The sequence below is a fragment of the Xiphias gladius genome, chromosome 14, assembly GCF_016859285.1.
Source record: "Xiphias gladius isolate SHS-SW01 ecotype Sanya breed wild chromosome 14, ASM1685928v1, whole genome shotgun sequence".
Lineage (NCBI taxonomy): Eukaryota > Metazoa > Chordata > Actinopteri > Istiophoriformes > Xiphiidae > Xiphias > Xiphias gladius.
In genome coordinates, this window is record NC_053413.1 from 23,624,995 (window position 1) to 23,637,650 (window position 12,656).

The 12,656-nt window shown below is 43.0% G+C and overlaps 1 protein-coding gene across 1 annotated transcript in view; it reads left to right on the forward strand.

The window, feature by feature from the left end:
* The window catches only part of LOC120798994 (supervillin-like), a 56,411-nt gene that overhangs the window by 28,958 nt on the left and 14,797 nt on the right, over positions 1-12,656 (forward strand). Inside the window, exons 15-24 of the mRNA XM_040143793.1 lie at positions 415-1,150; positions 3,276-3,756; positions 5,946-6,078; positions 7,761-7,817; positions 9,630-9,707; positions 10,284-10,431; positions 11,260-11,355; positions 11,666-11,746; positions 11,976-12,153; positions 12,475-12,653. Coding sequence (XP_039999727.1) covers positions 415-1,150; positions 3,276-3,756; positions 5,946-6,078; positions 7,761-7,817; positions 9,630-9,707; positions 10,284-10,431; positions 11,260-11,355; positions 11,666-11,746; positions 11,976-12,153; positions 12,475-12,653 — 2,167 coding nt within the window. The remainder of the gene's footprint in view (positions 1-414; positions 1,151-3,275; positions 3,757-5,945; positions 6,079-7,760; positions 7,818-9,629; positions 9,708-10,283; positions 10,432-11,259; positions 11,356-11,665; positions 11,747-11,975; positions 12,154-12,474; positions 12,654-12,656) is intronic.

Below are 12,656 nucleotides of genomic sequence, written 5' to 3' on the forward strand. Positions count from 1 at the left end.
TCTTTGTGATATTAACGTTGTCTATGCAAACACAGCTTAAATAACTGCCATCGGTGAGGGTAACTGTTTTTTTCTGGCGGGTTTGAAAGAATCCTTTGTGTTATGGTCTGTGCTTCTTGCTGCCATTTTGTCCGTGACAGAGTTGCCATACAGCTGCGACTTCATGAGCAAACCTGAGCTAGTCAGATTTTTTTCCCTAATTTGCTTTGATTGCTGCTGTCCTTTCTCTCAACCCCCCATCCATCAATCCATTTCTTTCCTACCTCTAACATCCACACATCCCTCTATTTATCTATAACTTTCTCGCCTCAACCTCATTTAATCCATTGCTCCTCCACATCAATCCCTTTGGCTCCTCTGCTGTGATTCTATCCATCCTGACTCTTCTGACCCGATTCCTGCTTTTTCCTGCAGCTGAAAAACGGAGGCGAGATCAAAGTGGAGCCCTTGTCAGCTTCCCTGGTTCGATCTGTGGCAGCAGTCACCTCCCAAGCATCTGTCACCACGGTAACCATGACACCAGGCAGCAGCGTTGTTGGCGATGATGGGCTCCATCCAGGGAAGACCACCGCCACCCCCTACATCCCTGCCCAACAACAGGATTCCGGCACCACGAGCGGCCACCAGGAGAGGGCGCTGAGGTATTTCTCCATGACCCAGAGCGGGGCCCCAGGCCACCCTGAGCCCGAGCTCAACACCTCCCCTCTCCTCTCTGAGAGCCGAGAGAGAGTGGGGGCTCCTGCTGCTCCCGCTTCCTCCGCTGGTGACAGGCAGCAGGGGGAGGCCGTGGAGGAGGGCTGGAGAGAGCAGCAAGAGGAGGAGGTAAGGGGGCGACAGCAGGGAGGAGCCACAGAAGACAGCCAAGGCGGCAGGATTAAGGGGAAGCCACACTCTCCCGACAGGGACTGGGACAGCCGGCAGCAGCAGCATCCCCCGCCTCAGCACTCCGCCGAGCCCTCTTTGTGGAGGGGCGAGTCAGAGCCTCTGTCCAGCTGGAGAGCCGCAGACGGAGACTCCCAGGAGCGCAGGGAGAGAGCAGAGGGAGGAAGAAGAGGAAGAGGAGGCTACCTGAGAGAGACGGCAGCAGATCACAGCTCCTCCACACAGGCGCAGGAGAGGAGCAGCGGCCGGAGCCAGGCAGGCATCTCAGGTAGGAAGCTAGTCTGATGACTTTTAGAGAGAAGAGATGGAGAGGAGTTGGGGAAAGAATAATAAAATGAAAGGAATAACTGAGGGGTACAGAGGGGGTTGTTAAAATGAAAACAGGACAAAAAAGAAGAGAGAGAAAGGGTGTGGAAATAAAAGAAGAAGCAATGTCTAGGGAAGGGGCTGTTCTCATTATCCTACTTGTCTTATGCAGCATGCTCCCACACATGATTGCTTTCTGCCGACTGCACACACACACTTGTCCCAGCTGGGGGTATTTGATTTGGCTCATACGGAGAGAGCGAGTGTGTGTGTGTGTGTGTGTGTGTGTGTGAAGGAGAGAGAGATAGACGTCTGCATCTATAGCTGCATCTGATTAGCATATTTTTCCATTTATTTGCCTCGTGGCTCTCTTTGTCTAGAGAGAGGAAGCCCTTTTTGACATGCTGTTTGTCAGCTAGCAGACACAGTTGATTTTTAGATCGAACTGTGTGTGCCCACTGTCGTTGCCCGTAAAGGGGCTGTGGTCCCCTTGCACCAGATTACGCCTGTGGGTTAGCAGTGCACATGCTAGAGTGTAATGGCCCTGACCTGTTTTTATGTGCCAATGCAGAATGTGTCCAGGGGTGGTCTTTTCCCATGCGTGCACACAAACAGTCCACAGAGAGATGAAAGCCCTCAGTGAGAGAGTGCAGAACAATTGGCTGGCACTTACATGAAGCAGGTAGAGGACAGAAAGGACACAATGGAAGCCTTGTCTGCAGGCTGCACTATCATTTAGTTCTGCACGGATAGATCTTAACTAAAGTTTAGTCTATTATAATATAGTATCGTGAGGTTAGGAAGACTTGCATTTACACCAGCTCCCTGAGGACTTATAACTACATGCCTAACACCAATCCCCTTACCCTGACTTTAACAAAAGACAAGTCTTAAGCCTAAGGTATATAGCGGTTTTCCGGTTTTCCTTGTAGGGACCAGCTTTTTGTCCCAAATGGGAGGAGAGTCCCCATAATGTGGACAGATGGACAGGTTTTGGTCCACACAATGTAATTAAACAGTTACATACTGACTTGCTGTGTTACATACACAGCAAGCTTTGTATCACCTTAATTACATTTTTCCATACAAACCTACTGCACATGTGCATGTACATGCAAGTGTTTATGGGATGAGTACTGGTTACACAGGGGATTACACAGCAATCTAATATGGATCTGTGGACATTTGTCGATGTGCGCGTGCATGTTTATGTCTCCAGATATCCGTACTGTATAGTTATCGACTTGATGGTCCGCCAATGTCAGCATGTTTGTATATACAAGATCCAAGATGACCATATTATATCAGAGGGTTTGAATATTTTAGCTGATCAGCCATCAAACATAAAAAATAAATGTTTGCCTGTTTCTTTCTGTTAAATTGTATAGAAATGATCCTTGTTGATGCATTAAAACATGCTGCAACACTGGAGAACAGGTACCCCCCTCTCAAAAGCATTGGGATGACATGCTACTGTGTGTTGTCGGAAAGCCTAATTTAGAGGACAGACAATATATTAAAACTGATGATATGGAAAGAATAATGTGGTCATTTCCAGAGCATAGTTTTGTCGTGCCTTTAAGGGTGGGATAACTTACACGTGTAAGACCTGGCCTCAGCAGACTCTCAGTGCTGCACCTAATAGCGCCCAACTTCAAACTGAGAAGATGTTGAACAAGTCAAAATAACTGAAAATACCCGTGCGAGTGCGCGGAGCCGTTAAACCCTCAGTGAAATGAACAGAAAACGGTATTTTTTGCCTGGTAGGAAATCAGGTAAAAATTAGGAGAATAACCAGCTTGATGTTATGATCGGTCAAAATCAATGCGATGCACACCAGAGTCAGTATCAGCTATAGCTTTATTGGAACTCTGTTGCAATACATAACGAAAAACAAATAATAATCAGTTTCTCTACTGAATAAAAGATTAATTTTAACATTTAATGTCAGATTCTAAACCTTTAAAAATACAGAGAAAATAACATATTGTTGCAGGTGTCGGATATCTGATAATATGATATAATATGAAAATACATTATTCTGACCAGTGAAAGTTAACCTGAGACATTATATGATTGTCTTTCAGACTTGCTGGATCATCCTGCACCACTGAGGCCCCTGATAGCTAAGGTGTCATCCAGGACAGTGTCTCACGTGTCAAGCAGCCATCAGCAGCAGCTTAATGTCCTCCAGCCTCCTCAAGCTCTTCCTAAAACCGTCACACAGCAGCCTCCTCCAACCCAGCACAAACCCCCGCCGACGTATCAGAAACCTTTCACCCAGTCCCCTCAAACCCAGCCCAAACCTCAGGGATTTGTCCAGCCTCTCCCCAAGCCTTTTCCACAGACAGCCCCCCAGCCTCAGTCCAAACCTCAGGTGCCTCCGCAGACACCACCCAAACCCCAGTCCTTCCCCAAGGCCCTGGTCAAATCCCAGTCCCTGCCCCTGGACCACAGCGAGGACTTTAGCAGGACCAGTGTCCATTCTGGAGATCTGCTGTCCCCCGCAGAGTCTGGGGACCAACTCTCTGACGGCATGTCCACCAAACAGATGTCTATCAAGGAGAGGTGAGTGGTGGCTGAAGTTTTGAAAGTGATAGATTGTACTTCTCCAAATTGTACTTATATGTTTGCTTTGTTGTTTTTGTAATATATTTTTTAAAAATGCGTTTTGGTATTCTTTTAAAACTACATACAGTACAGTGTGGCAGTGATTGTGAGGGAATTACAACAAAGAATCTTATTGCAACAAAGGATTGGATGAGCTGGACCAGCCCTGGTTCGCTTCCAGGCTACTACCTCTGATGCATTTAATTCCCCGTCTCCTTCTCCCCTCATTACCTTTTCTCTCTAACTGACTACAGTCAGTTAGTTAAAATAGTTAAATAGTTACCAAATGGGGACAGTGTAATGTTGACAAGTGTCATTCGCAGCCGTACCTTCTGTGTAATACAGTAGCAGAAACATAGTCCGTAATTAGAAGATAAATGGTAAATGTCAAGTTTTTGAGTCTGTCAGGAATAAAGCACCAAATGCAGAGCTGTAATTTTGCAAGGATGTTCAACAGTCATCCAAGGCTAGAAAGACAGTGTGGGAGGGGCAGAGGCATCATTTTCTTTGCATCAATTAACGTTACTTATTGAAGAAGTGTCACCAGAAAAAAATGTTTAGGGGCTCAATTCTCATCTTTTCTGAATTAAAAATACTTTAAAATACTTCTGCATTCTTTATGAATTACTGAACAAAACTTGCCTGTCTGACATAAAAATATAGACAAACTGGACATGAGGAAACATGAGCAAAAATCTAAACAATTAAGTCTGCGCACTGAAATCTCCCGGATCAAAAGCTGTGAATTATAAGCACAAATGCTCTTCCTTAGACCAGTACTATCATTATCACTGTCAGAAAACTCTCTCAGTCTACTGTGAATTCTCAAGTAAAAGCCGGTACTCAAACGGCAACTGGGTCTCTAATTTTAGCCGTTTGAAAAAAAAAAAAAAACCAAATGAGTAAAAATAAAGGCCGAGCGAAAAGTGCTCCTTTAAACCTAAAGCCTAGCAAAGTTGCAAGCAGTATTCAACCTTGATCCCATTCACAAATCCAGGATCCCGTCAAGAGCTCGAGATCTTAAAAGGGGAAAAGTGAGACCTCAGCAAAGATCAGACGCCGACTGAGATTTTTTTGCCGACTGGGTCAAAAGCCAGTGCCTCATAAATTTACAGTGTTTGACAGAATCAGGCAGGAGCCACTGCCTGCCCTTCTTTGCAGTATATACAGTGGGTTTCTTCCACCCTTTCACACCTTCGGAGGGGAGAGAGAGAGATTCATTTTTAGCACGATTGTCCTTCTCCTCCCAGCCAGCACGGAGCTGTGTGGACTGGATAAAATCCTCTGAGATGTAGCCGATTCCTCCTAACGCCCTCATTTCTGCCCTGTCCACACTCAAACAGCAGAGACGCTGACATACTTTCTTTTACCCCTCAGCCATCCGTTATCAGCGCTCCTCATGCAGTCTTTGGAGGCCTTTTTTTTTCGACCGTCATGTTTACAGGCTGCAGAGCAGAAATCTGACCTGGTTTTTCGACCCCCGAAGGACTTTTTTTTTCTTATGACCTTGATGGAAATAATGGTAATGGTCGTGGTACGCTACAAAAGCAACTTCAGCCCCTTTTATTTGATTGATTTTTAATAACAGATAGATCGCAGCAACTGTCACTGAGCCTGTCATTGGCAGAGCAAGTCATGAGGTCCAAGCCCATCACACCAAAACACTGTTTTGCCACAAAATTAACATTTAACGGTAACATTTATTTTGCATTATGATTTTGTGTCTTTCTTTTTGTATATTGCTGTTTCGAAATATCCTAACTTCATCCTTCATCCTTGAACTTGCTTTGACCAGAGATATTCTCAGTGTAAGAAATTGTCTTTAAATAGAGAAAAGTTTCTCAGCTAAAGTAAAGTTTCTTCTTGGAACTGTTTGCACTTATTGTTTATAATGTTTGGTTTTTCTTCAGATTTACATGACCATGACATAAGATGATATCGTCATGTTTGGTTATTGAAAACACTTCCTTTAGTGTGGGCGCTGTGGAGAAGAATAAACCTCCAACCTTGAATACAAAACATGATCACGGTGCTGAATTACAAACAAACTGTAATCAAGAAAAGGATGCATAAGACAGGGAAGGTGATAGGGTTGTTGTTCTTGAGATCAAGTCAGCCTACCTGACACTTTTTCTGTCTTATGTCAGAGTGGCGCTGCTGAAGAAGAGTGGTGAGGAGGACTGGAGGAACAGGATCAACAAGAAACAGGAAGTGGTTAAAGTGGCGTCTGCTGAGCAGCAGGATCAGCTATGGGAGACAGAGCAGACCAGTCACAAGAAGGTCAGTCTCCACGCGCTGCACTGTCGATAACGGATGCGTTTAATCATATTCGTATCCACGATAATCGCAAGCTTATGCACTCGTGCACACAGTTCAGTCACATTAACATCGTTTCGCATCACACATTTGTGGTATCTTCTAACAAAACAGGTATTTATGACAAGTATATAATGCTTTTCACATATAAAATTAGTGTTATAATGTAGTGTTTGTTCTTGATTATCAGTATCAATATTCTGTTTTTTCTTTTAACTTGATTACTTCAGTCACAGCAGCGTCTGTCAGAGCAAACAGCATCAGTAGTAACTGTGTCTTTATAACATAATAAAATGTGCCGTCCCCAGTTCAACCCTCTCATTCACTCGCTGCTTTTACATTCGAGACATCTGACGACATATGAGTCAGCCCCACAATCTGGGATTCATTGTGTACATGACTTTATTTTCTGTAAGACTTCTCGATGTTGCTGACTGGGTTGTTGCTGTCCCTTTTTTTTTTTTTTTGACGCACAGGTGTGAAATGGGCAGAGGCTCTGCGGTACCACCTGTCTCCCCCAAGTAAACTATATCGTGGCTTTTTCATCACTGTAAACAAAACTATGTTTGCTCGCGAATATGACTCATCCTCCAAATTTAACCAGTACATCAGCATTGTAGTCGATGATTGCAATACAATTTCCAGTGGCTTAACAGTAATTTATGATTTGACTCCTAAAAAGTCCATTAAATTGGACTTTTCTCGTAGTGTTAGAGCTGTTAGAGCCGTTAGTTTGTGTTGCTTGCTCTAATGGTCGCCGTTGTCAAGGTATAGTTTTTTTCTTAAATCTCTGCAGCACTGCTGGTGATTCGCATTTTAACGTAACCCATATGAACAACGACCAAAACAATGGAAATAAAACCCAGTGTGAAGAGAAAAAGAATTTTCACCTTCCTCTTTCTAATTCACCCTGAACCATTTATTGTACTTTCCCCAGCTGTGCTGTGATCTTACTGGGGGCTTGTGCTATAATAGCTGTGAACCGGTGAATAGGAAAATGCATATATTCCTCACAATATTACGCCGTCTGGTATTATGGTTGAGTAAACACCAGTGCCACATTTCATCCCCCATCCTTCATGGTTGCCATGCCAGCTCCTGTCCTCCGCTCCGTTAGTTAAGTGCTCCTTTCATTTCCCCCTTTAGTCCATCTGTTGTTTGAGCCCAGTCGTCCAGATCCCGGCAGCATCCAGCCCTCGTAGACTGTAAAAACAGAAACATAAGGGGCAGTCTGCTTGTAGAATTAGCGGTCTACGGCACTGGGAATAAAGTCTTCTCTTTTACGAGATGAGATCCGGGTAAGCTTCATGCTAAGTTTCACTTAAACCTCAAGATAATGACTTTGAAAGAATATCTGACGGAAGGAAATGATTCAAGGATCTCTTATATTTATTTATATGCGTCAGTATTAGTTTAGAAAGCAGTTAAAATGAAATTTATAAGCTCAAAGAACCTTTGATATCATGATTTAGGTGGGGGCTTTTTTTGCTGCTCATCTACTTCACATTAGTATTCTGTACTGCGAAACTGCCTGCTTAAACCCTGGATGGTAATCCCCCAGGCACTCTCACCCCTAAAACCATTAAAGCAACAAAGCCCCCCCCCCCCTTTCTGACCAAGTACTTCCCCTGTTTTTAACCCCTCAGGAGGAAGGGGTCGTTGTTCAAGACTACTCTGCTGTGTCTGTGTCTGAACAGCTGTGGGTAAGACCGCACACCATCCCTAAACCAATCCGCTTGGTGTGGGACCTGTGTTGTCCAATCACAGTTACGTTTGGATGCTGTGCGAGGCCGTTTGCTTCTTGTGAATCTTTGGGGCGCTCTTTAGTTGCGGTCCGTACCGCCGCTCTCTGAAGCAGCAGGATGGCAGTTGGAAAATGGCTGATGCAGGAAGTATTTCTAAGCTTTCTTTTGCTGATTCTGTCTTAAAGGGGCATTAAATAATCGATTTACCTCAAATTAGAATTTTGTAGAGAAGGTTAAATCTAAATCTGCGTAAATCACTCTAGTCCAATTATTTGGATTCAAGTTACTCCAGACGTAGCACCACCTGGGTGACTGAGAGAAACTTTCCTAGTCAAAATAAACTTTTACTGCCTTGTTTTAGTGAATGTAACATCAGCAGTTTTCTGAAATAGCCAGACGTTTTCACAGTCAAAGAAAAAAACTAAAGCTTCATAAAAGAACAGATACATAAGAAAAAGGGTATTCATGCATATCAATCCTCATCTTTCAGTTGGGTTTTCATTTTGTTTGTTTTTGGCCTGAGAACAAAAAGTCTTCATGTTTAAAAAGTGCAAAATCCAAAACGAAGTATGCAGACCAGACAGTACATTTCTGAAAGACTGATGCCTCCTTCCAAATGAGTGGTGCTTTATAACACTATAGTGTAGATCAGCGGTTCCTAACCTAGGGGTCATAAAATACATCTGAGGGGTCGTGAAATAATTAAGAAATTAGGACATTTTTCCTTCCCCATAATTTTCTATTTATTTTTTAGGACATGTATCTTTTTTTTTTTTTCTAACATACTGGATCGTTTTCATTTAAAATTTTGAAGCTTCTAAAAAATCATTCAAATTGAAGTCCTCCTCCACTCAGAAGTGACCTTGGATGTTTGACTGACTCTAGAAAACTGTTTTCACATTCCTCTGCTGAGGGAGCAGAGTTTCTCTGTGCTCACCTTAAATCTGACTGTAGGACATGCACGTGCAAACATGGTTTTGTGTCATCACAAAATTTTTTCGAGCCAGCTGTGGTCCGAAATGCGCCGTAAACAAGTGCGATGTGGAAACCTGAAACCCGCATTGCACATAAACTGAGGACGGGCTTTTCGGTGAAGCAGGGCACATCTTGTGTTCAGCAGTTAAACTTTAGAAAATGAACACTTGACTGGTTGAAAACACGTCTGATTCTGGATTAAAAGCAGAGAATTCTGTCTGGAGGCGCTTTCAAGACAATCTGAGGAGGCAAAAAACAACAAAACATCATTGTAAAAACAGTCATTTTAAGACCAGCCATTACTTAATGCACCTTTAACCTTAAAGCTTTTTTCAATGCACCAGAGAGACAATGTTTTTTTGCAGTTTGCTGCTTTATTACTAACATTAGTAGTTTAGATCTTAGTGGCCATTAATGATTTTAAGTTCCTTTTTAGTTATGGCTCCTGATTCAGGCAGGCATTTTTTTTTTTTTTTAAAGCTTTTATAATCTCTTAAAAATAGAGTAACAGAGTAACACACTCATATATACGCTGTGCATGTGTGTTTCAATAATGTATTTAAGTTACCGATAAAGTTATGTTTATTTTGTACACAAATTGTTGTTTACAGAGCTTTTGGATTAGCTCTAGAAGTTGAAGGACAGCCAGTTGCATTCCCAGTTTCTGGTCCTGGACTTCTCTCCTTTGCATCCGTCACTTATCTTCCATCATCTGCATGTTCATCGTTTTTTCCTTCCATTTCCCCCCTTTTTTTCCTTTTTTTCCGCTTATCCATCCACCTCTACGTCCTCCAGGAACCTGTCTTCTCCTCCACCTTTTCTCCTCCTATCTCACTTGGCCAAAAGTGTCAGTATATTGACCATCACAGTCAGGTAAGGACATGAACCTGACACGCTTGAATGGGCTGCATGCACTGGAGTTTTATCTTTCGTGCTCGGTTTGCAGCAACTCATGTGAAGGGCGCTCTCTGAGTTGTTGAGATTGATTTGTTTTCGACAGCATGACTACAATTCAGTGTACACCCATCACTTCTACTGTGGAATAGTGAAGACCATATAGTCTAGGAAGGATATGCAACTAGCACGCTTGAATGCATCAAATCTTTTTATATCTGCCTGGTTTGATACTGCTACTACGTGAATAATTGCTCCAGAGGAGTCACATGAAGTTATAGTGAAGCTGTGTCAAAAGTGATGTTGTTCTTTTAGTCTCATATAGTAAATGCAATGGTGTTCGGAAGCTTCTGATTTGGCTCCGTGGTCTCTTTTTAGGTTTTAATGGCTCTAAAACCTGTTAAGTAACAAAAACGTGCCTGAAAATACGCTGAAATAAAAGCCTACGGTCAGCCTCATGGTGCAGATTTTATTGCTTTGCATGCAAGACCTGGCACTTTCATTAATAATCACTGATAATTTGATAATTGGTCTGATTTCCTCTTGTCTGTGCAGAAGATGGGAGAGGAGATTGAGGCTCAGATGACCATTGAGGAGCGGAAACAGATGATTTCGACTCGTGAGGATGCCTGGAAGTCAAGGGGCAAAGGAGCAGCCAATGACTCCACCCAGTACACAGTGGCTGCACGTATGGTCAAGAAAGGTCAGTGCACAAACCTGCGGTTATCTGCCAATCCTCACTGAGGTGTACAGCATCTGAAAATGCCACCGGGTATGATTGAGCTGTAAAAAAAATAAATAAAATAAACCCATTTTCTCATAGTGAATGAGAAGGTGGGCTGCAACAGAAAATCATTGGTCCCCATTCCCTATCTGAAGCCTTAATGCAGGTATTTTAATTAAGTTCTGTTATATGAGGCTAACATTGTCTGCTGATAAAAACGCAAAGAAATATGGGCGCCATCCAACAATACTTGAACTGAAACCCAATATCGTTATCATTCCAAAATATTTTAAATTTTAGAGTGAAATACAAAGTGTCTTCTGTCTTCTATTAAACTGCTGCTCTGAACATAGAAAGCTGGATGCCACAAAATTAGCCAGTAAACACCTTCTCCACCTCCTACAAGCCACTTAGAAAACAGAGCTTTCTCTCACTTTAAATGATTTTCTGGTTATTCCCAAAATTTAAACCACTAATGCGAATGTGTGTAGTTGGCTAATAAAGCATCAACAGTGACACCTAAAGTCAAATGATTCAGTGTTTGTTTTTTTTGGGGGGGGGTTTTTTTGCTGTGAAATGTAGAAAATTTGACGTTTTTGTCTTTTTTTGTCAAATTGATATCTCTGAGAATGAACTCATTATGATTTGGTTTTGCAATGCAACATGACTATTGCCACTGTAAACTGACATATATAATGTTAACAAATGAAATGTACTGGTATAGAAAGGAGTTTATCTCTCCTTATCTTTCCACAGTGTCAGATATTTCGTCCCATCTTGTGTGAATTTGTGTCCCTGTGTCCACAGGCATTGCAGCCTCGTCCTCAGTTATCAGCCCCATCCTGTCACCAGTCTCCACCAAACTCAAGAGCAACACGCCCGCTGTCAGCAAACCACAAGAGGGTGAGAAAGATTAGCAAGTCCTGTGTCATCGCCCCCAACCTCAGCTAAAGAAATCCCACTCAGAGGGGTTTCATAAACCACAGTTAAGCCTGGATGGATTTTAAGATGCTTTACCCATTTGTGGTGGCTCTGTAAACGGCAGTTCAGTCATACAAAATTGACCTTTAGATCTACCCAGAAGTTAACAGTACCTTCACTTGTAAGCTTATAACTTTTGCCATACTTATTGGAAATAGTTAAAGCCAACGAATAACTTAACGACCTTACATGTCACCATTTTTTTTGTAAAATTGAATTACTTCATCTCCAGAAATTGAGGCTCGACAAGACATGGAATCGGATAAGAAGCTAGACAAGTTGGAGACCTTCTTAGGACGTCTCAACAGCAAAGGTGTGTCCTTCCAGCTTTACTTTGAGCTCATTAAGTGATGCTTCTAACAACCAATTTTTTCCGTCATCTTCACCTGTAGTAGACCTCTAAAGCGTGTGTTATTTGTAATTTGTTTATTCAGTGATGGGACTGCTGGGCATTAAGTTCCATCCGTTTGCCTGTTTCCTTTTGTGTGCATTGGTTTTCTTATTGCATTAGGGCCTAATCTTGTCTCTCTCTTGTTGATCAGTGGCAGGTCTGCAGGAAACCACCATAACAGTGACTGAGAAGGCGGTGAAGGAAGTCATGAAGCTGGATGACGAAATCTTCTCCAAGTTTTACCGACGCGTCGCTGAACTTCCACGAATGCCCACCCGGATCGAGATCAGCGAGGACTTTGATACCATCTTCGGTTCTCAGGGTCCCAAGTAAGAGAATGGAAAATCCTCTGATGATGGCTGTAGCGGAGGACTGCACACGACACATCTTGACTCTTTGTGTTGGATAGATGTGGGGCAGGAAACCTAAATGTTTCCACTGTCCTTTTTAACTGAGCAATTAAGCAGTTCCGTCAGTTATTAAGCCATTAAAGTATTTAGGTTAGCAACTTAGGTGAGCAAGCGAGTAATCACTCCGTCAATGTACTGTGCAAGATCTTTAGTGATAAAAGAACAACAGCTAGCATTTTGTAATTATTTTCCACTTTCCATTCTGCATATGCGCCTTCTTTTCACCCCCCCCCCCATCAGGTTAACCTCGGCCATGGTGCAGCACAGGCTGTCGGTGCGTCCGTCCAGGAACGTCCCGTCGTCCAGAAACCCCCTGAGGATGCTGGCAGCCAGGGAGGACATCAGACACGAGTACACCGAGCAGAGGCTGAATGTGGCGCAGCTGGAGAGCAAGAGGATGAAGGCCGAGAAGAGTGAGTGTG